Here is a 24,962-nt window from a genome sequence, read left to right on the forward strand (position 1 = left end):
TCAAGACTTAAGACATTATTTCTAACAAAAGAGAGAAATATAATTTCAGCAATTGGAACAACAAAACATATTCATAAAATTATGACACATTACACTTTTATCAGTAGTCATACTTATTGCGACATACACTTTATTAAAGTTAAAAAAAATATCAAACTTCAAAAACCGAAAAACTAAGTTAAAAAAAAACCTTTGAAATAAGTACTAATTATATGTATCTTAACACCTAATTAAATTACTCAGATTAGGCTTAGATTATAACCTTCGATCCAACCAGCATCAAAGATATCTTTAGCCGTTGCATCTCAAATAAGATTTTAGCTTCATTATCATTCTCCTAGTTTGCTTCACTTCAACAGAGCAGAATGCCAAATAAAATACAAGATTCTTCTCCACTGAAAATGATATTTTTATGTGAAAATTGTGAATGTTTTCAGTGTTTCACAGGAGCAATTAAGCAATGCTACTAATTTATGAAGGAAAAAACTGAAAGGTTTACCAAATTATTTTAAAATGTCAAATAAACTTAACCATTTCTCATTGTTTTCACAGAAATGAACACTCTATCTACAAAAATCAGTCAATTAAAATTAACGACAAATATGAGGGTACTAGTAATAAAGAAAATGATAAAGCTTTTCATATTTTGGAAGGACAAACAATAATTAAGAAAAGTTATTAAACTTTGTAAAATCACAATTAAGTTAAAACTTAAAAGGAAAAATAATTGAATGCGATAAAAACTAAATGTATTTCTGTAAAATCACTTTAAATAACAAAATTCTTTCCTGATTGTAAATAAGCATTTTATTCTACCCATTGACGACCTAAATTAAGTCAGTTTTATTCTACAGTAAAATCTCATTATAGCGAATACTAATACAATCAAATATCTACATAGTCTGTCCAATAAATACGCGAACTGAGGCCACAAAAAAATTTATTCAGTAAATTACCGCCCATTAGCCAGGGCTAAAGCAGAAATACATGAAATACACCACCAGCTCAGTCATCTCCAGCCAGGACTGCAGTTTCGAGCTTATTAGCACTCATCAGCCCGGCATAGGAAAGTGACCAAACTGGAGATGGAAAAAAACCTCTTAAGGAAGCCACTAGTGCCAAAGAAACTGGTAGCTAAAACAGAATTAGCACAGACCAGACGAGTGACCGAAGCAATGGTTCGGTTCAACTCGAAGATTGATGGCAAGGCATGGTATATTCAGTAATTAATGGGCGGTAATTTACAGAATATACCATGCCTTGCCATCAATCTTCGAGTTGAACCGAACCATTGCTTCGGTCACTCGTCTGGTCTGTGCTAATTCTGTTTTAGCTACCAGTTTCTTTGGCACTCTTGGCTTCCTTAAGAGGTTTTCCATCTCCTGCTCAGTCACTTTCCTATGCCGGGTTGATAAGTGCTAATAAGCACGAAACTGCAGTCCTTGGCTGGAGATGACTGAGTTGGCGGTGTATTTCATGCACAAAAAAATTTATTTTGCAAAATTTAGTAGACATCGATTTTTGTCCAAGTACTCTCCATTCGTTGATATGCACTTATCCCATCTTCTTTTCCACTCTTTAAAAGCACTCTTGGAAGTCCTTGGCAGTTAGGCTCTTTAGTTGTCTCATCCTTTCTTGCTTTATTGAGTTCAAATCTTTCCATTGATGTCCTCTCATCACATTTTTGCATTTTGGGAATAGAAAAAAGTTGCAGGGTGTGAGATCTGGCAAATAAGGAGGATGATCATGGATGTTTCAGTTTTTGCCAGAAATTGGCAAACAATCAATGCTGAATGTGCTGGTGCACTGTCATAGTGAAGGATCTGTTCATCGCCTTGAGTCAAATTTGGCAGCACACGACGAACACAATCTCTCAAACACTTGAGATCGTGTGATTTGTTGCTCTATTATTTCATGAATTTCCATTTTCAGCCAACAGTAAAAACAAGGACAACAGAAACAAACATAACTTGCAACATACGTGCAGTTTGGCGATCTATCAAGAACTCACAGCTCATTGGGAGCGCCGACAGTTAACGGGACCATTGTCCGTGTCATGGCCGCTAGATTGCATGAGCTCACATATTTATTGGACAGACTACATATTTCAATGAAATAAATGTTCAGTTCAGTTTAAATTGTCATTACATTGCTTCAATTCCATTATAATCAAATTCACGATACAATGAAAAAATCTTAAGACCTTTTGAAATTTGTTGTAACAGGATTAACTATGAAACTTCTTTTTTTACTTGAATCTTTCATATTTCATACGTAATGACAATAAATCATATGGAATGAAACAAATTTCATACATTATATTTTTGGGTTTTAGACATAATACTACTGAAGAGTCAAAAAGTACTTTCCATAACTAAAATGCCATCTTCGAACTAATTACATTTCCCATTTAAAATTTAAATCAATAAAAACGACTTTTGCAGCACACATTTGAAATTTGGAGACCCAGAACTTTTAAAAGACAAAAACCCTTTACGTTGTTTAAAAAATAATCACGAAAAAAAAAATTCTCAGTATGTAATCATCATGTAATTTTGAGTGCTTTTTCTTAAGTTTACTTAATTGACACATAATTGAATCCATTAATAATGACCTGCCATAAATAACAAGCACATATTATATGGAATACACTTTTTTTTTTTTGAAAGAAGGTTACTTTCGGAATTTATTCTTTTCCCTTACAGTGGATTGCTTTCTGATTGGAACTGAATGCGGAAATTTACTTTTGTTTTGTTGCAAAATAAACCTCGAATTATCCGGCATACCGGAAAATTTGAATTTCCCGGTATGCTGGTCAACCTCATTTTTTCCGGCATGCCGGATAATGCGGGGTAATACGGTATTTGTAACAATTTAAATTTATAGCTGTGCTCCTCAACCTTCAACATAATTTCTAAATTTAAAATTGCCTATAATTATGGGACACCCTGTTTTCTGTTTTCATCAATAAATTCAACACTAGGTGTTTTTTCTAATAAATTAACCCTAACTTTTGTTTCATGTAGTTTATTACTGTACACATATGAAAAAAAATCTCTGCATACTTATTTTTACTGTGAATTGTATTTTATGCTTTTGTCTATATTTTTGGGAAGGGTGTATGAATGCCTTTAGAATGTACAGAACTTATGTATTCAAATTTCATCTAAAACAAAATGATAAAATTCATTTGTAACATTTAAGGAGTCACAGTACCTTTCAAACATTTTTTAAAATTTAAGTAAATTTTATATTTCTTTGAAACCATAACATGCATACTTATTTCTTAATCAATAATTTATTTTCAAAATTTAAAAATATTGCCCACTTTTTTAAAAAATTCGAAAAATTTAGGAAAATTTCAGTTTTTTAAAATCCATAAGGCTTTTTTATTTTTGCACTAATTCAAAATGAGTTTTCTGCCAAACGATCACTATAATCATCTGTAAAAATCTGTGCATTCATTTGCTTATGAGTTTATTAGAAAATTTTCTGCGATTAATAATGTAAAAAATTTAATTAAAAAAAAAAAGTTTGGTTTTTAAAGGTTTAACATGCTCTAAACATTCGAGTAATTTATAAAATGCCTATCCAATGCACAGTTTTGTCAAATATGTTATCCCATTTGCAAAAAGTATTACTTTAAAGCTATATCTTTAATAGAAAAAAATTCTTAGGGATTCTAATGACATGAAAACAGAAAAAGAACCATCATTGAGAAAAAGCAATTTAAAGTTTTTCTTTTGCATAAGAACACATAGTGACCATGGCCTAAAACCACTCATAACTTTTAAAATATTTGAACTAAAGCAATGAAACTTTTCCCCCGTGTTCAGAGTAGTGTTTATTTCTGAAATAAGCAATAAAATTTTTTTTTGATTGTTTCATCATTTTTGAGGTACTGTAACCCCTTAAGTTTTAAAAATTTATTAAAGTGCATTAATGCAATTTAGGAACTGAAATTGCAATTATTATTTTTAAATTTTAGAACAAAATCAAAAAGATGGTCTAATAAAGATATTATTAGACCATCTGGAGACCTGTCAAAATTTAATATGAATCTACTGTTAAAATCAGGGTTGCCACGGAAGTTTAAGAATGAAATTCCCTGACATTTCCAGGTTTTCCAGGTGGTTTTGAGAAAAATTCCAGGTTATCGATCTCCACCTTCATTTTGCAACATTAATATATACATCTCAAATTTTGATAAAACTTACCTCATTTTCAAACTTTACAAACAATTTTTACCAAATTTAATTTACTCAAGCTGAAATAATCAAAATATGTACTAATGGTGGTTCATTTTTTTTTTCCTCTCAGCTCGAGTCCAAGACACCCCTTATTTTTTTTAGACTTACTAATAGTATTATGCTGTAAAAGTTTTAGCTTCTTACTCAAATTTTAAGAGGGTGCTCAATGACCCCTTAATTTAACATTAGCTCTCTAGCATAGAAAAAGTCACAAATTTAGAAACATTTAATTTCCCCAGCTGTTTTTTTTATGTATGTAATTATTTTATTGCAATGAATATGCATACAACTCGTGTAGATTATAGTATGTAACATTGTTTTTTCAGTTCAATGTATTTTTTTAACCCCCTCCTCATACTTATGAAGTTTTGAGGGAGGGGGTCGAGCACCCTCTTTCAGTTGGAATAGGAAGTTAAAATTCTTCCAGTATTTTACTATCCACAAGTCTAAAAACATTGAGTGGTGTCCTGTTTTCTAGGAGAAACCTTTTTTTTAAGTGTATTTTTGAACTACCCTAATGTACTGATACAAGTGAAGCAAATCACTGTAATAAACAATTAATGTAAATGTAGCATATCTTATTTTCAATAGCGAGGAGCCACTGCCTTACATCAAGTGAAAGAACTGCAAAATTAAAAATTGTGACATCTGTATCACAAAAATAAAGTTAATTGCTAAAATAATCTGAACTAAAAACTTATGAAACCTAAACTTTTTCAATTATTGCCTTCTACCCCTCCAATCCATTGAACTCAAAGCCCTTTTAGACTTTGGCCTGTAAAAAAATCATGCATCTTTTAGCTTCACATATTTCCCCTGTTTGTTGCTCATAAAACAGGGGTGCTCCCCCCCAAGTTCAATGGCACAACCCCCCCCCCCCCCAATATTTCTGAACGCCTTAGCGCTTATATTTTTAACCCTCTTTTTTTATTTGTTTCCCTATTCATTTATTTTTAATTATTATTGTTTTGAAAGAAAAGTGTGCTCGCTCCCCAATAAAATACACACACAGATGAAAATAATAAAGTAAAATAATATGAGTAAATAATTTGAATAAAAATTAAGTAAAATAAGTAATTAAAAAATCCTCCCCAAAAATTTTGATGGCGCAACTTGCGCCATAATCACTCCTGTGGGCACCCTGTCATAAAGTTAAATTTTGAGCAATGATCAGAAACTTCTCTGATGCGCAGGTTTTTTTTAAAAATCGGATTACTTTTATTTTGAAAGAAAGAAGCGCATTGGAAGTCTTTAAAGATCACTACGAAAATACTAAAAGATTAGCGATACTTCTGTAAAAAAGAAACTTTCTAAGTTTTAAATTTTCCAATGAACTAAATTTACAGAACAAAATTGTTTAGAATAATACGATTTCATTAATTAATTTAAAGAAATAATATAAAATAAGAAAAGATTATTGCAGCTCATTAAAAACTTCAGTCCACTCGCAGACAAAACAATGTGCTGCGCATCATAACAACTTCAGAACTGCTGACGTAAACAAGCAGCGTTTAAACAGAGCACGCTCAAACGAGGAAGAAAAGTACCTTCTGCGCAGCATGTCCGCCACAGACTGCTATGGCGCACGCGCCAATGGCAGAGAGTTGATCAAAAAGAACTGCAGGGGGAAGAAGAAAGAGGGGAATGACAAAACGACGAATGGGAAGGGAATGGCGACGAAAAAAACAACGCTGAAAGTTTTTTTTTTTTTTTTTTTTACGTCATAGACCGCGGGCAGCGCTAAGAACGATCGGAAATATGCAATTTTTCATTTTCCCTGATTTTCGGCCATTTTCATTTTCCCTGACAATTCCAGGTTTTCCCGGTTTTCCCGGTGCGTGGCAACCCTGTAAAATCTGTGGCAACCCTGTAAAATCTATGTCTGGTTTAAAGTCACTTCTGATTGGTTGTAGGATGTCATGTGACCTTGATGATAGTCACAAAACAATAATGAGGAAAAGTCACCAAACTTGGTAACATTAGGCAGTTTCTGGTCAAATTCGGCAATATCTCTCAAATTCATCACCAAGCCCATGACTCCTTGATGACATGAGATCATTATTCTGTGAGGCGTCTCAGTGGAAAATCTAATTCTTAAAATAAAAAAACTTAAAATTGCTTGCTTCCAGACATAAGGAAAAATGATTAGCCAGAAACCCACTGAACACAAAATTTACATTGAATTTCAGAAATTAAAATCAACATTACAGAAGAAAATGGCAATAAAAAAGTAGATTATTCAGAGAAGTGGGTTTAAGTAGCTCCTTAGAATAATAATAAGGGTAAAGGGGCATGTGACAGTAAAGAAAGAAGAATCTTAGGGGACACATTTCACAATTATTCTTTTAACTTAAAAATTTTTTTGCATTGTTACTAACCTTATTTCTGCAGCTTGTGCTCGTTTTTCTGCAAGTTCATGTAACCTCTTAGCTTCCTTTTCCTTCCTTTTATCCTCCCTTTTCCATTTTGAAACTACATTTCGACCAAATTCTCTTTGTTTAAGATCCTTTAGGCGCTGTAAGAAAGTTCATAAAAAACTTAGTAAGCAGCACAGAACATAACTCATATTTTTTATGAAAATACAATCACTGAAATATATTATGAGATTTAAAGCACAACTTTATGATTTCATTAAATTTGTTTTAGAATATGCATGCCACGAAAATAAAATAAAATCACAATTTAAATTTCTTTCAGGGTGTTCTAAACTTTCAAAACGAGAAATTTCATGTCTTACAAAAATTTACTAACATACGGCGTTGCACATTTTTAAATGCATTACATGAAATTCACCGATTATTTTATGTAACAAAGATGTCTACTATGGAAATGTTTACTGTCTTCTGCTACTACATGTCTCAACTCAAGCATAAAATTAGCAGTAACATTTATGTCTTTATTGATGTATTTTCATTCATCAATCTTCACCATGTAAAAACTTCCTTAAGCTCATGAAGACACTTGTCGCTCATTTAGAAGAAGAGTGCCACAATACGAAAAATGAAATTTGACAGGAGAAGCGTTTGAAGTTGAACTCTTCAGTCCATTTGCATTAAGATAAGTAAGTTTACTGTGCTCTCCCGTGGTTAATGTTAGAACACAAAATCTGTTGTTATTTTACATAGAAAATAACATCATTTGGAAGCCTTTAAGCAAAAAAAAGAAAATGAAAAATTTCATATAGTGGCAGTTTTTTCCAAATGAGCGATGTACTAAAAAGTATCCACATGTATCCACTGACAAACACAATTATATACTTCCACGTCAAGATTCTCCACATGCATTGTGGGCAGCAATATGAAGTTGCAGAACCATATAATATGAAAACTTTGTACTACAGAAAAAAAAATTAATAAATAAAATAAACTACAATATATTCCTCACTTTGTAAATTCATAATCTACAAGAATGAATTTGTAACTGGTCACCATTCTTTTGTAATTCCATTATGAAAATGGTCAGTGCATTTCGAAACACCCTATATGTTAATACACATATAGATTATTATATAAGAAGCTTTAAAATATGTTTAAAACTATTCAATTAAAAAGGATACAATTTCAAAATTCTTGCAACTTTTTGTTAATTGATGTCAAAACTCAAATTATTAAACAGAAGCCTTTGGTTTTGGATTTTGCAAACCAATCAATGAATCAATTTTCAAAACAATTTGCAAGACCCATTTTAGATAGAAGGAAAATAACCTTAATAATTAATTTTTGGTAAAATACTGGTTGTACTTTAGCTGAACAGCAATGGTTAAACCTTGAGTTTTAGTTCTGGTTCCCAGTAATTCTAGTAAAAGTTACCAGATTCCTACTGTTAAAAAAAAAAAGCTATTTAAATAAAATCTTTTAAAACCCAAATTCTTAATGTATTGTGACCCATAAATCTTTTTGAAGTTATGATTTCACATGCTTTATTGTTTTAAAGTGAAAGAATAAACTTCAGCGAAAAACAATTTGTATTTTTGCACAAACCACAAAAGCTTATAAAGTCTGAATGAGGGTGGTTTTTCAGCGGTTGGCACTTTTATGCGATAGATATGTCATATTCCACTTTCAAAAAAATTCTCAAAACTGGTCGAAACAACAAAGAGCTCACTAGCTCGCCAAACAATGCCAAAACCAATGTTGTTGAAATTCAAAATGTAATGTTTAGTTTTTAAATAAAGCAATCCATTAAGACTAACAGTTACATTAGAATTAAAGGAGAAAAAAAACGCTACACAAATGAATCAAGTTTCTAAATAATGTCAGCCCCACTTATAAAATAAAGCCTCCCGGAACAGAATATTTCCCCATAGACACAATGTTAAAGATCCCCGCTTAATTGAATAATTTCCCCAGATAATCAAATAATAGTGATCAGCTCTCGCAAATATTTTTGCTGAGAAAACTTTTGAATAAGTTAGAAATAAACTAAGTAAGAACTTATATTCAGGTAAAAATATAAAGTAATATTTTTCGCCAACAACGAGCCAGAAAAACAACATTCACATCCCATCAAAACATTTCCACTATTCTATCAAATTTATTTTGTCTTTGCCTTTACAAAAAAAAAAGAGAGATAGATAATAAATTAATTAAGATTAAATGTAAAACCTTGATAAAGCAAGAGTTACTTTTTATATTTTTCATGCTTACTTGTAATATATTTACTATGTTTTAGCCTTGATGTATTTGATTCTTTCTCTGCAATGTATTTTCATTTAAAATTAATTTCTTACTTTTGAATTGCTGTTAGATTTGTTTTCGCCTAGCAATTTCGGCATATAATTCACAAGCTTTATGAGCTGGGAGTAAGTATACAGAAGAATTTAGGGATAAAGCTTAAAAAGCAACAATAAATTACCTGCTTATGAGCATGATCATAAGAATTGATGTGGTTATCAAATTCGTGATATTTATAATATTGCTTCTCACACAAATCACAGAAGAAATTGGCTTTCAGACTAGCAAGGCCTTCTTGTACTGCTTTCTCTTTTTCTTGAACAGCCTACCAATTAACACAGACACATATAACATCAAATTCAGTAGAAAATAATCATCCGACAAAAAATGAGAACAAATGTAATTAAAAACTCTTGCTAAAAATATGCCGTGTATTTTAAGAATTTTATATATTTTTCCCATTCATAAATGTAATTTATGTGTTGAATCAAAACTCAAGAGTGATTTTTATAAAACATGAGTTTATAGTTAAAGGGCCGAATCACTTTAGATGCAATTAAAAGTATCATTTTAAAGTTTTTTTTTACTATTACATTTTAGCAAATATAATAACTACACAGTTCATGAGCTTCCCGCTACTTTCAGGAAAATGTGACAAGAATCTGGTAATATATGGAGGATGACACTGTGGTACCTTCAGCAGAAAAGAGCTCTTGTTTGTTATTTGCACTAAGTAAAATCAGAAGTCCTATATTTATTTTTATTTTACTTATTTATGCCCTAATCAGGGGCCGATTGGGTGAAGTATGAGGGCGGCAACCTTGGCCTCCAAAGGGCCGGAAAAAAAAAAGAAATTTACAAAAAAAGTGCAAAAAGAAAAAAAGGTGAAAAAAAAAAAGAGAAAAGGAAAGACAGAAAAAGAAAACTATTGTTCACAGGTTTATGAGTTTAAAGAAAAGAAAAAGAAAGCAAAGTCTCACACACAAGTTTGTGTGCAAGAAAAAGAAAAAAAAGGAGATTTTGCACCAAAACCTAAAAATAAAATAAAATTATAACTAAAAAAAAATTTAAAAAGTGTTCAGACTTGAGGGTGCATCGGTCTGCGGGCCAGTCCGCACCTAGCCCTTACTGTCACCCCCCCCCAAATAATTGCCACTACCCAGAGCTGCTGTTGGGAAAAAAATATTCAGTGAAACTAGCCATTGGGTTTGGGTCACCAAAAGAAAAGATAGTTTAAAACAAAATGATATTTCCATTTGCATAATTTTACAATAAGAAACCAAATATTTCCAGGGAATGCATCCCTTTGCACCCCTCCGCCCAAACTACAGCACTGGCACTACTCAATTTATACTCTATTCTTTGAATCCCCCTTTCATTTACCTTCTCTTCATTTTACATATTGCAGGGGTAGAAGTGACCGACTTGTCACATATAGGACATTTTCCACAAAAAATATAGGACAAATATAGGACACATTATATGAATAATTTTGCTATGAAAAAAGAAATAATACATATCATGTATTATTTAGTTATTCTTATCAATGTTTTTGTTTCAAAAAAAAAAAAAAAAAAACCTCAAACAAAATTATAACTTACATCTCAAATGACTTTCCTGTAGTTGAAAGAATAATTTTTGAAAAAAGTGTACTTTATAGACTAAATAACTGAACAAAATTTGAACAAAGCTGATTTTTATTTTTCTTCCTCACTCATGACCCAAGTACAAATTCCACTATTATTTGATTTTATATCTAAACTGAACCTTTTACCACTTCTATTAAGAACAAACAGAGCTTGAGGAGAATCCTCCTGACGTTTTCTTCACGCTTGAATGTTTTAGCATGCTGCCTCAAATGGTTGCAAAATGACAAACAGTTGCAAAAATGGCAAAAAGCGGTAAAATCATCTTTTCCTTTAGTGCACATGCACCAAAAGTTGTACAATTAATGTCCTCCTGGTTCAACCACTCCACACAAAATTGTGTTAAGCGATGCGATTTCGCCATTATAATTCCACTTAATACAACAAACTACATTTTAACGTCATAAGGAACTAACATTCGATGATCCCAAAATTTTACAAAAAGAAAAAATTGTAAAAAGAATATTAGAAAATTCAAATTAGAAAATGCACTGAACACAAAAATATACCAACGATTTGATTTGATTTATGGTAACACACATTGGGGTATATAAGCTATTCTCAGCGGAGAAGATTTTACCTCTAATAATCCACAACCTTTTTCCATATTTTATTTACAGGAAAATACACATGAAAGATGTAAATTACATAGGAATAAAAGAACACTCATGGCCACAGACGGGAATCGAACCTGCGCCTCTTTGCTTACAAAGCAAGTTGGCGAAACCACACGACCACCAAGGCCCCTATACCAACAAAAGCGAAAACCCCAATGATGGAAAACAAAACAAACGGCTGTTGCCCCCCAAACGCAAAATTCTAAAACCAACTTCAGACTTAGTTCTCGAAACTCCACCAACTATAGAGTGATGTCACATTGCTGTAGCCAATGAGAGAAGATGCCTGTTGCAGGATTTAGTCAGTTGCGTTTTTTAATTTGAAATTCGTTCGGGCACGTACTTTCTGCGAAAAATCCGATGTCAGAAAGTTTATTTACTGTTCTTTTTAAAAGATATATAGGGTAAAAAAAGGGAATATAGAAAATATAGGACATTTTTGAAAAATATAGGAAATATAGGACAATTTTGATGCTTTTTTTGAAAATATAGGAAATATAGGATATATAGGACTACTTCGACCCCTGCATATTGGGATTTGCATAATTTATTTAGAAAAGAACATGGGAAAACATATTTGTTTAAATAACAATAAAGTACCATCAAAGTTACGCAGAATACTCAACATAAAAGTACAAGCAAACCTTATATTTTTGTTGTAATTCGACAGTATCTTCCTTTTCAGTTTCTAAAACTCGACGTTTCTCAGTCGTTTCTTCAGCATAATCCATCTATGAAAGTAGACCAAGAAAACACCAATAAAATATTTGAATTAAATTGATTGTGTAATTATATCCTGAAGGAATCAATGGAGTAAGCGAAGAAGTTGAAATTGTTGAAGAAATCTATAAAATCTATTAAGACAGCAATGAGGATAACTTTTAAATAACATGAAATTTATAAGAAAAAAGTGAATGGCCATGTTTTAAAATTATACAAACGACAAAGGCATATAAATTTAAAATTGCAGTAGATTCCCGATCATTCAAGTTCTCTTAACAGAGTTACCAAAAAAAAAAGAGAAAAGGAACCTTTTCCCCTGTTTTGACAAGAGAAGAAAATCGTTATTGAATTTTGAAAGAAAATTGTTACCAGATTGCTTTTGCTGTTGTTCATTTTGTTCTTCCACTGAATTTTAAAGATTGTATTTGCCCATCAGGTTTAACAAAAGTTAATATCTCGCAGAACTAATCCATATCCTTTGCATTTTTAACTATGTACAGATGAGTGTCTAAACAAGTGCATGTGTGTCAAAAGACCGATGATAAGAAATCAGTGCTGCAAAACTTGTGCTCATTTGAAATGGGAAGAAACAATGTATTGCTAAGTTTTCCTTCTCTTGAAGGGAGGAAGAAAGCATTCCTTTCAAGAGCCACAGCCTGTCACAAACGCCCTGAACAATCTCCAAAGCGATGAAGCAACTATCGCTGATGCTTGCCATGAGTGGCTGAAACTAGCAAAGTGTCCGGAACTAATTCCACCGAGAGATGTCATTTTGAAAAGAATGAATTTAGCATTACAGCCTTTTCACTTTTTAGCTCTTATGACAGATCCAAAGTATGGAAATGATATGAATGATGGCTGCAAAACTTGTATTTCGCTACAGAATATTATGAGAACACAAGGACTTAAATTGGTAAACTTATGTTCTGTTTTTTGCGTAACTAGTTTGATAAGTTCATGTTTTGTGTTTTATTTGAAATATTTAACTTAAAAAAATAGCGTAGACCTGCTTGAGTCTAAAATGCATTGATGAAGTGGGGGGAGGGGGGTCTGAAACTATGATGCTGCAGTAAATTAAGCTAACTTGGAATGAATGAGTACTGCAGCTGAAAATTGATTTTAAAAAATATAACAATAAAAGTGAACTGTTCATGGTTACAACCTTAAATAGGAAGTTTTAGCCAAAATTTAGAGAAAAAAATGAAAATAAAAGACATATGCACTCAAATGAAAGAAACTTTTTTTTTCAAGGTGGTAAAAACCATGCCAACCCTGCCTCTGGGGGGTGCTAGATGAGGGGTTGTTTGGCCTGTGTTCTATATTTAAAGAAAAGAGAAAAAAGACAGCTGTCTTCAGGGCTTCATCGAACCTGTTAAGCCACGTATAATGGTAGGTACAGGGGAACCTGGAGTACAATGCATGTTTCAGAATTCAGAAAAGTGGATGGTTGAGCAAAGTACTTTTTAAACAATTATTTTAGGAGCATTTTTCACCACAATTGAACATTTTTCGAAAAGAAAAGCAGTTTTGCTGAGCATATGCCCCATAAAAGTGTAAATAAGAAACTAGCGAGTAGAGAGATTTAAGCTTTCATTTATTTATTTTTGCTATCAAATGCAACATATGACTTTACTGATAGTTATTCAAGGTAAACAAGAAGTTCTGTATAGAACTAAACGAGCCTACTTTCAAGTATACCAATATCGACTTTCTAATATCCGAACATCCTCAAATTTAGCTAAAATCGCAAATTATTTCAAACATAATTTTTTAATATTTTAAGCTGATTTCTAGAAATAAAATACCTCGCTCATTAAAAGAATTATATGCATGAAAAATAAATAAACTAATAAAGTAGTAGCACCTTTTAAACAAAGCAGCTAATACATTTTTTTCCATTAAAAAAAATCTTGAACCACTTTCAAAAAGAAAAAAATATTAATTAAAAGCTCATTAAGTAAATATGTCATATCAAAAAAAAAAAAAGTTTGTTTTTCTGCTGTTGACAAAAGAAAATTTTGGAAATGAATTAAATGTAAAAACATTAAAGACTGAATTTCTTGGCCAAAAACTGAATACATAAATTGAAACTTGAAGAAATAAAAACAAATCATATTAATAAAAATAATTATTTCACAGTAAAAACCAAAAAAACATGGCTGCAGATTCGGAGTCAAACTGGTTTTGGGACGAAAGAGTTAGATTCGAGAGTCAAAATTTTAAATTCAGACTCAAAAATGGCATCGGTTGTTTTCCCAAGTCTGCAAGTCTTCCAATGTTTGTGGAGTTGGACTTATTTTTTGATACAGCAGTCGGAGTCAAATTTCCAAGAGAAAGAGTCAGTCATTTTTCCTTCGTGCATAAATTTTTGCCAAAGCTACGAAGTCAGAGTCAAAGTTGGGGAGTCGGAGTCAAGAGCCCCAAAATTCTCAGAGTCCGAGTCGGGAGTAAGTCCTCGAGAGCTATTTCCACTAAAATTTGTATGAAGTAAATCTGCCTTTAAGTTCGGAATCAATATTGACTTTCAGTTTCCTCGTAAGCACTAATGTTAAGAGACGAACTTTTCAAAATTGAACGGAAAGTCGTTCAAATCAAAAAGATATTTTTGATATGTGTTCTTCATCAAAAGCTTTTTCCTATAAAGTTTTGTTTGAAGCCATTTCGCCACTAAGTTCAAGATTTATTTTTGCCTTGAATTTCCCCATAAGCGCTAACGCTAAGTTTTTTTTTTGAACTGGTCAAAATTGAATGAAAAAGAGTTTAAATCAAAAAGTGAAATAAGGGAATTAGTTGTCCTTGTCGAGATCTTTTGTACCAAAAAAAAATGTTCAAATCAGACTATTCACTCAAAAGTTATTGGAGGGGGGGGGGCAGACAGACAGACGGACGGACCTTTTTCCACATATCAATACCCTACTTTCCAATTCTTAATTTTTCAATATTTATTTACAATTTTTTTTATATTTGACTTTTTTTTTTTGTAATTTTTAAGATGCTTTAAGTCTTCTTTTATGCTTTTTTCCTCTTTCTCTGACTTTTACTGGGAAAGTAGGCTAAAAAGGGGTAACAAAATACTTGACATCGGAAAACATGAAAGATGCTGAGTATTAGATTGTCAAAGCATGGAAAGAAGTTTAATTAACAACTTTGCACGAGTGATGAAAGATAAAGGCACCAGAAAAACCTGACAGTAAAAATGAAGTTGCTGATGACAACCTTTGTTGAGGATGACACAAAGATTCAGGTTTCTAAAACCCTTGTGCTGAGTGGAGAGAATGAGCATAGATAAATAACAAGATATTGCAGATGACATGATTGCAAACTTAACAGAAAATGATGAAAATGAATCAGAAGCAAATAATGCCTTCATGTACAACTAAAAAGAAACAATGAATTTCACTGAGCATAAAGGGATGTGCTTACAATTCCAGCGACACCAACAAAGTGGGACAACACTGCAGCACAGACCCATCTTGGAGTACAGCATTCAAATTTATTGTTGTGCCTAATTTATTGTTGTTACAAACCGTCAGAAACTTGAAAAGGTCCAGCGTAGTGCTGCTCAGATCATCCCTGGTCTTAGAAATTCTTGTCCCATGGACATTGTGCTTTTCGAAGCTGACCTACAGCCCCTTAGCCTTAGGAGAAGTGTATGCCTAACAAAATACTACAACAAACTCAGCGGTTTAGGTTCTCAAAACCGCACTTCTTCCTACTTTAAAAACTGACGTAATAATCAAATACTCAGGAGATGCAGTCCCTTCAGCCAAATGGTCTTTTTTAATCTAGTCGACAGTGCTGTGGAACCACATCACCTGACCCAACAGATTGTCTTGAATCAGTCTTCTTCCATTCGGACACGGCAGTACTTGTGAATAAACGAAAGGATCTTCCTGCCTCTCTAAGGCAAATAGCTCTTAAGAGAATTGGAGAGATTCCAATTGATGCCATTCGGGTTTATACCGATGGCAGTAGAGATGAATATACTGGATCGGGCAGTGGAATTTATATCTAAATGCAGAATCAAGACTTAAGAAAGCAGAGGAGAAACCCCGACTACAGCTCAGTATTTCGGCTAGTGAGCTAATAACTATTGATGAAGCCTTGGTTCTATTCTGTCTCTTCCCCCTGGAAACAAAATTTGGCTTCTGTCTGATAGTGGATATACAATACAGCATGTCTAACTGACAAAGGGTGAGGGATAATATTGGAAGTATCAATATTCAATAAGTTGAAACAGCTTTACATATCCCATCAGATTCATCTGCAGTGGATCTCTTCCCATGTTGATCTCGAGAGAAATGAGATTGGACACTTTGGCCAAGGATGGTGCTTGTAAGCATTCTGTGTTGTCAGCACCCCTCACCTTTTTGGAGATTTTCTCAAAAATAAAACACAAGAATAAGACCACTTAAATTGCCCCCCTCCCCAGAGCACCATTGGTATCAATGTTTTTATCCTGGAGGATCCCTGGCTCTATGTTTTAATAGACAGGATCAAACTATTCTTGTTCGCCTTTGAAGTGGTCACCTTAGATCAATGAAACTTTTCAAGGGTTGCAAGAGCTTTGAAATTTGTTCCAACTGTTCTTCTGAGCAGGCTTCACCAGAACACATTCTCGTGTGCTTGGGGACCTTGAAAGAGGATTTAGCTGACCATCCTTTAACCTTGCTGGACTTTTTGAGGATGTACGATATCATGAACCTGGTCTAGGACTGCTGTCCAACGGGGGTGTGCAACAACATGACTTCTTCACATGAACTTAACCTTGTTCATCGCTTGAACTTGCCCTCGTAATTCCACATTTTTATACAACTATTAGAAGTGTACCTCAAAAGTACTATAAGTCTCAAAATAATACAAATTGAATAGAACTTTATACTTCATTTGCCTAATCAGTGATAAATACCAAACATTTTATTTATTTATTTATTTGATTATGTAAGGTAAACTTGTGTGGTCCCCATTAACTTGGATAACCAGCACTCTACTGTATACCAAAATGGAATAGAAAAACAATTTTGATTATAATAAGTTTTAGCAAAAACCATAAGTAAATATTATTAGATTTTGTGAATAGCATTCAAAAATATTTGTTCCATACTACAGATAAAATATAGCAACAATACATCCCAAAACAGCCCCCCCCCTAGAATACATAGAAAACAAATATTCTCTGAAGTTAATATCAGCATTGCCTAGTGATTTAGGTAAAATATTAGTGTTTGTTTTAAGAGACAACAAATAGCAAAGTAACAAAACTGAGATCTCCAATGTAATACAAACCTGTCTAATTACCAACATTGGCAGTGTCCTGCAATCCCCTAGGAGTTGCTATGCATTTAGACCAACACATGCTCTTTTGTTATTCTTTTGAAGTCAGACGATAAATATGAGTTGGTCAGCTACGCGTTGCACAATTTGATTTTTAAAGTAATTATGAGTACAAAATTTGTCTTACCATTTTATCCTTCAAAAAGATCCAGGAAGAAACAGAAATTTAATTCTACGAATTTCCATTGAAGATAAGCTTGGATTAAAGTAATAATAAGAAAAGGCAATTACATAAATAAAAAATCTTTTGACCTTTCATTAAACCATTTGAAAATGTCCATGATTAAAATGTTTTTAATTGTATCACGTATTTTAATACTGAGATTGTATAAATAAATATCTTAGTTTTTCAGAAGGAAAGGGCAAGTTTTACAATTCAATTTTCAAATCAAGCAATTAAAAAATTAATTTTTTTCCGATGTTTATACTCAACTTTTCATTGTTTTGAACTCCAAAAAAGCCAAAATAAAATTTACCCATTCAAGAAATTTGTTTTTGTAAATAATTTAATTTTTCTAAGTGCTCAGAAAAATATCAACCACTTTCAATCAATATTTTGACCACATAGTGCTTTGAAATCTTAAATTTTCTTTAAAAAATTTCTTCAATCATTTTATTGCTTTCTGCAAAATCTTACATTTGTACAAATTTTATAATTTTTGCAAACAAAATTGAAACATAGGAAAAGCTAAAATCAAAATTTGAAACAAATTGACGTAATCCATGCAAATGACAATTCTTAAGGAAAAGTGACTATCTCCTGGGGACTGAAATGGTAAATTGCAACCTTAAGTAAACGGTAAAAGGTATAAATCATAAGCGGCTAAAGGTGATGAAAGAAATTTTTTTAAGTACCTACAGCCATGGGCATGGTCAAAAGAAGATAGATACCCCTACTCCCAAGAGATTCAAAATTATGCATGAACATGAACATACAAGGGTCTAAAATTGCGCTCTTTGCCCTACAATTTTGAAAATTTTCATATACCCCCTCCCCATGAAAAATTTCTCGCTATGCCACTGCTTTCACCTGAAGCTGCAATAAAAATAACTAAATAAATTGTGAAAAAAGGAACAAAAATTCAGGACAAAATTGACTTTCAAGTAAAATAGAAGTATATTTTAAATCTATATACATAAACGGCTACCTCTGTAAGTATGTATGTACGGGGTAAGCTTTGAAACTATTAGACCGATGTTAACACCATAGAAAGGTACGTTATCAGGAAGAAACATAGGCTATAATTTATTTCTAGAAAACTTACATTAAAAAAATTATTATAGAAAACAGTAAATTTCATGTAATTTCCCCCATTAAATGACCTTAATATAAAACCCGTTGTTATAAAAATTCGTTGCCTTACAACAGCACTATTAATAGTAACCATAATGAAAATTTTGAATCAAGGCTTCTCTGGAGCGAGCATGAAATTTTTTGCGTTCTTAGGATTTTGGTCCTCAACCATGGCAATAATCGATAACGGTGCTAAGTAAAAAGTCGATTGATTTTGGCAACAGTTAGAAAATAGAAAGCGTTTATAGTCTAAAATTACACAGGCTTGAAAAATTCGGGTCATGAAAAAGTGATTTGTATGGTAATGAGTGACTTTTATTTGATTAGGTGCGCTGATTTCAAGTATGACATCCATTCTCCTCAATCATATGAGAGATTTTCACCAATTGAGCTTTAACATCCTCATATAAATAATAGTTGATGATCGAGTAAACTGAGTGTTTCAACAATGAAACTCGCGCCACGGTATGATAATTTGATAATATGTTTTGGCAATGTTTGACATGCAGGGAAAGGTTTTATTGTGACAAGTTTGAACTCGATCTGGTAACTTATTTATTTTACTGGTAAGGCTTTCATTTTAGGAAAACGAAGAAACCAACACAATTAATGCTTTCTACTGGAGTTTAGGGTTAACCCACTGGTGTGAGGGTTAAAATTTCAACTATCAAAATATCACCAAACAGGCGATTGCTTTGTTCAAATGTAGAAACTATTTTCACTCATCATAACATGATGAGCGATTTTCTAATATTGTCAGAAAAGCATATTTTTCCTATACTGGGAGAAAGGAAGTCTTTGCAAATTAGCTATAAGTTTGTTACTTACAAACGAGTTTATACACGAAACATACAATTGGAAACAGTTACTAAATATATATATATATATATATATATATATATATATATATATATATATATATATATATATATATATATATATATATATATATATATATATATATATATATATATATATATATATTAATTTCATAGTAGTTAGAACAGTTACTAATAATTAATTAAAACGATTCAATAATAATGTAAGGCAATTTATTCAACTGGTAATATCGTATTAAAAGAATCTTTCAAACTTTTCTTAAAATGTAAAATAATCCCCTAATTAAATTAGGTAAATCCATAAACAACACAAAAACTTCTATTAATTTGTCTTTGTGCACAATTTCAAACACTCTCCAAGTTTTGCTACTTATTTCGGAGACATTTCGAATGAAAATGCTTAGCATCATCTTATGGTCAATAAAAATATTGCAGTGTTTGGCGACAATATCTCTTTGACGAAAATTAATACCAGACAGTTTTACCAAGTAGGAAGGGGGAGCATTTTTTATCCAAGGTATCCCAAAATGATTATCGCAAATTGTAGCAAGTATAGTGGGATTACAGGCGGTTACATTTTTTAAAGCCATTTGTATTTCAATAGCCGTATAGAGTAAATTTTAGATTATGCTCAAAAAAAAAAAAAAAAAACACTGCTCAAAACAATTAAAGGATATTGAGGTTTTGGGTTGATTTTGAACCTGGAGAACTTTTTGGATGATTGATACATTATCCACAGGCATTAGTAAAGTATTTGAGACAAAAATTACATTTGTATGGCAAGAAAAATACTTTTTTTCAACTTTTGGGTACAAAGGGGAAAAAATAGGCACTTTGTGCGTATAAGAAAAGTGATAAAAAAATTGGGGTTTTCTTAAAAGAAAATCGCTTCTAATAGGGGGTATGGTAACCCCAGACGGCCAGCAATGTAAAACTCCTCTGAGGCATGGAATTAATGAGGCTATTAATGAGAGGCTGGGGTATTCTGCCCCACTCCTCCTGAAGCACTCTTTCCGGTTTTTGGAGAGTTTGGGGAGGTGGTAGGCGTCCGAAAACTCATTGCCTAGAATGTCCTAAACATGCTCTATTGGGTTTATATCTGGTGAACACGCTGACCATTCCATTCGTATGATTCCTTCCGCCAAAAGAAAAACATTCATCAAGTAAGAACGATGTGACCTGCAATTTTTGTCCATTAACATGAAGTCACCTCTAATTACTGCAGGGTAAGGTACTACAACAGGTGTGAGGATCTCATCCCTACTTTGACGACCGATCAGAGTTCCATTTGGAACGACATGCAGCTCGGTGCGCCCATCAATGGAGATACCAGCATGCACCATAACACCACCACCAACAAATCTGACACTTTCAGGCGCGAATGCTGGATTGTTTCTAGTGCCAAGCTCTATCTAGATGAAAATATGCCATTAAATGGATAAAGACAAGAACTTGACTCGTCAGAGAAAAAAATATTGCTCCATCCATTTCTTCTCCAATTCACATGCTCTGTTACTCACCCCCTGTATCGCGACGATGTCTTGCAGCTAATGTGACACAGAGCATTGGTCGACAAACATATAGACATACAGCATGAAGGCGGTTTCGGACAGTTTGTGTCAAAATTGTGGTGCCAGTACCTGAACGAAGGTGTCGTTGTAGTGGGGCAGCATTCATACTTTGGTGCCTCGGAGCCGTTAAAACTAAATAACGCTCTTCGTTGAGTGTTCTTCACCGTCTGCGACCTTGCCCTGATCTTGGGCCAGCATTTCCAGTCTCTAAAAACCGTTTCCATCTCGTAGAAATCATACTTTGCAAAACTCCAATAGCATCTGCTGCCATGGCTTGTGTTTGGATTCCCTTTAGCCGAACAACCACTTTAGAAAATTCTGATTCCGTTAAATGAGTTTCTTGAGGCATCGCATTCATCGAAACAACGTGCTTACTGAATGTTGATCATTATTTTTTGTTTTGTCTTACAATAAGTTAAGAGCGAAATCTCATTCGCAACCACTGAAACGTCGTCTTCGACCTCAAACTCAAAATTTACATATTGCGACGCTTGAGAAGAATTTGCATTTGTAACTCCCTTCTCTGATTCTATGCAAAAATATATTTGCTAATACCTTTTTTGTACAAAAACTTTGTAAAAACAATATCCTTTAATTGTTTTGAGCAGTGTATATATATGTATATATATACAGTAAACTCTCGTTAGTACGCCCCCGCTTAGAACGACTTCCCGCATATATCGACGTTTTTTTCCGGTCCCTGGGACCAATATGCTTTTAATATTAAAATCTATCCGCTTATAGCGCCCCCGCTTATAACGACTTCCCGCTTATTTCGACGTTTTTCTAGAGTCCCCACAGGAAAAATCCCGTATATTGCGTCCGTATATTGCGTCGCTAGTAAACTTTTGTATCTTCGCGTTAAAACATGAGTTCTGTTACCGGAAGGCAACCAGTTCGACTACTTTATTCCGACCCGTGAAGTACGCCTCTTTGTCCCTGTTCGCATTCGTTATCTCGGAATTCCAAGAATTTCTCACCCCCTCCCCCTCACCTAAGGAAAAGGTCCACCTTGTAAAAAGTCAAAAAATCATTGATGGGGAGCTCTCAGATCAAGTAAGTATGCTCTGCGAAAATACTCAATTTTATCTTAAATCGCCTCCAATGTTGACCATTTTTAAATGAGGCCTTCTAGTAGTATGGTTAAATAATTTTTCACATCAGTTGAAAGATTAAAAGAAATTCAGAAAAAATACAAGCTGGGAAAGTTTGACAAATTCTCGTAGAAAAGCATTGCGCGCCCCATTTGCCTGTGCCGATACGAAAGAGCGAGGAATGGCAGGAAAAGGCAACCCGGATTCGTTTGATCTTCGCCGCCGCGTCATCTCCCCTCGATTCTAGCTCCATGACAGGAAACAGGCTGGCGCATCAGCCATTCTGGTTCCAAAGGGTTGTAAGGAAATTTGAATTCGCCAAAAGAGCGGTGCTTTTATTGGTGCCAAGAGAGCGATAACTACGCCATCTACGCTACGTGCTGTGAGGGTCCATTCGGTTACTTGTTCACACGTTAAGAAATGGCTAAAAGAAAAGCTCTTAGTTTCGATGAGAAATTAAAAATTATACAGCAGTATGATGAGAAAAAAGGAGTTACGAATAAGCAGCAATTTGCAAATGAAATAGGAATACCTGTATCTACATTAAAAACTTTATTAAAAAAACGGGAAGAAATTGAATCCAGCGCCTTTTCAGGCATCAGTAAAAGACGGAGGGTACGTAAAGGCAAAAATGAGGATTTAGAAGAAGTGCTGTACCAATGGTTCCAGCAAGCTCGAGGAAATAACTTGCCGATCAATGGACCCATTATGACGGAAAAAGCCAACGAAATAGCCAAAGGCTTGGGCATAAATGATTTCTCTGGATCAGCTGGTTGGCTGGATCGATTTCGAAAAAGATATGGCATTAAATATCGTCAAATTAGTGGTGAAGCCGAAGCCGTAGACGACGACAGCATTGCTCCCTGGATAGAAAATCTCCTCCCTAATCTACTAAAAGACTATGCACCTGAGGACGTATATAACGCTGATGAATTTGGATTATTTTTTAAATTAATGCCAGACAAATCCTTAGTTTTAAAAGATGAAAAGTGCCACGGAGGTAAGCTAAGTAAAGACAGACTGACTGTATTAGCATGTTCTAATTGGACTGGATCTGACAAGTTGAAGCTGATGGTGATTGGAAAATCTAAGTCACCACGGTGTTTTAAAAATGTGCGAACTTTCCCGTGCAACTACAAAGCACAGAATAGAGCCTGGATGACTGGGTGTTTGTTTACTGAATGGGTGCAACAGTTGGACCGAAAATTCGGTAAAGGAAAGAGGAAAGTCCTTCTGTTTGTGGACAACTGTCCCGCTCATCCCAAAGGAATCCCCCTCAAAAACATCAAGCTCGAGTATTTCCCCCCCAACTCTACCAGCAAGCTTCAGCCATTAGATCAAGGAGTCATTAAAGTTTTGAAGCAGAAATACCGTAAAAAGCTGGTACAGCGTTACTTACGTGAAATTGAATCAGGAGAGGACTCTTCCTGTAAAATAAATGTGTTGGATGCTATCCATTATGTTTCGGCTGCGTGGGATGAGATCGCGCCAGATGTGATAAGAAATTGCTTTCGAAAAGCGCATTTTGAGAGCAAATCTAATGAAAATGACCTGAATGTTGCGGATTTTCTGGACATCGAATTTGAGGAACAGTATCCTGGATATTGTTCAGTTGATGATGATTTGCCTATCACGGAAACTCTAGAAATTCAGGATATGATTGACATGGCGAAAGGTAAGTAAGTTAACTTATTAAATTTTTTCCTTTTTAAAGTTCACCCTTACTTCAGTTTAGTATTTATTTTACTTTCTCATTTAAAGATGGAGAATTCGAGGTTGATAATGAGGAAGAGGAAGAAGATGAACCTCCCCAACTTCCCTCTTTTATTAGCGCCTGCGATTCCGTAAGCGTTTTGCGGCAGGCGCTCTCTTCTACCGAAAACTCGGAAGCGATGCTGAGAGAACTTAACAGGATTGAAAGTTTTATAATAAGAAATTTTAGGAAACCAACTTCTTATGATGGAGGAAAGCAACTCCTTATGGAGAATTTTCTTACAAAAAAATAATAGCATAGATGTAACTAAGATGTAATAAAGTTGTAGAGGTTAAAATGCATACGCGTTTCTTTTGCTTTTAGACTGTTATTTTTATTTCAGCGATTAAAAACGAGTCATCAGATTTTTGTAAGGTATGTTTTTTTTTTCCTGTTATCTTCCAAAACGGCATTTTAAAGAGTTCTGCTTATAACGTCGTCCCGCTTAATACGACGTTTTTCAGAATCCCCGTCAACGGCGTACTAACGAGAGTTTACTGTATATATATATATATATATATATATATTAACTGATAAATCTTAATTTCATACTTTATAAATTCTTCAAATTTTTATATGCTTAAATGTCGTTCTTTCGTTTCTAACTGAATACTATTTTGTTCTATATACCAACTAGCAAAAATACCCGGCGTTGCCTGGGTCAGTAATAATTATGAGAAACAATCGTTACTTGCCCTTGTTTTCTGTTTTAAGCGAAAGAATTTAAAACAAACCTTTTTGATGTGATTAAAAATCGAGCTTCTTCCTTACTCATTAAACTAAAATAGCAATAAGTATAAAGAACAAAATAGTATTCAATTTGAAACGAAAGCACGACATTTAAGCTACAAATTTGAAGAATTTCCGAAATATGAAATTAAACTTTACATGTTTAAAAAGATTTATCTGTTAGTACTTTTTTTAAATCTAAAACCTTCTCTGTATGGCTATTGATGTACGAACCTGTTTTAAAAAATGTAGCCACTTGTGTTCCCCTTACACTTGCTTTAGTTATTTTGCGAAATTAAAATTTTTGTGGGCACTTGGTACGGTTTAAAATCTTACCAAATTAGCGAGAATCATTTTGGGACACTTTCGATAATATTCCCCCTCCTTACTAATTTTTATTATAGAAATATTGTTGCCAGATGCTGAGATACTTTTGGTC

General features: G+C 33.5%; 2 protein-coding genes across 2 annotated transcripts in view; one reads left to right on the forward strand and one right to left on the reverse strand.

Moving 5' to 3' along the window:
- Positions 1 to 21,049, reverse strand: part of LOC129230153 (serine-rich adhesin for platelets-like) — a 34,366-nt gene extending 13,317 nt beyond the window's left edge. Inside the window, exons 1-6 of the mRNA XM_054864555.1 lie at positions 21,017 to 21,049; positions 20,597 to 20,788; positions 16,156 to 16,275; positions 11,831 to 11,917; positions 9,105 to 9,248; positions 6,629 to 6,765 (exon numbers count right to left, since the gene is read on the reverse strand). Of these exons, the coding sequence (XP_054720530.1) occupies positions 6,629 to 6,765; positions 9,105 to 9,248; positions 11,831 to 11,917; positions 16,156 to 16,275; positions 20,597 to 20,788; positions 21,017 to 21,049 (713 nt within the window). The remainder of the gene's footprint in view (positions 1 to 6,628; positions 6,766 to 9,104; positions 9,249 to 11,830; positions 11,918 to 16,155; positions 16,276 to 20,596; positions 20,789 to 21,016) is intronic.
- A 543-nt stretch (positions 21,050 to 21,592) lies between these two features.
- On the forward strand, positions 21,593 to 24,250 carry LOC129229409 (tigger transposable element-derived protein 4-like). Its single transcript, XM_054863713.1, has 2 exons — positions 21,593 to 23,716; positions 23,803 to 24,250. Exons 1-2 carry the CDS (start codon positions 22,462 to 22,464, stop codon positions 24,045 to 24,047), a joined length of 1,500 nt encoding a protein of 499 aa, XP_054719688.1. The 5' UTR covers positions 21,593 to 22,461; the 3' UTR covers positions 24,048 to 24,250.
- The last annotated feature ends 712 nt before the right edge of the window (positions 24,251 to 24,962 follow it).

Source organism: Uloborus diversus, chromosome 9 (genome assembly GCF_026930045.1).
Source record: "Uloborus diversus isolate 005 chromosome 9, Udiv.v.3.1, whole genome shotgun sequence".
Taxonomy (NCBI): Eukaryota; Metazoa; Arthropoda; class Arachnida; order Araneae; family Uloboridae; genus Uloborus; species Uloborus diversus.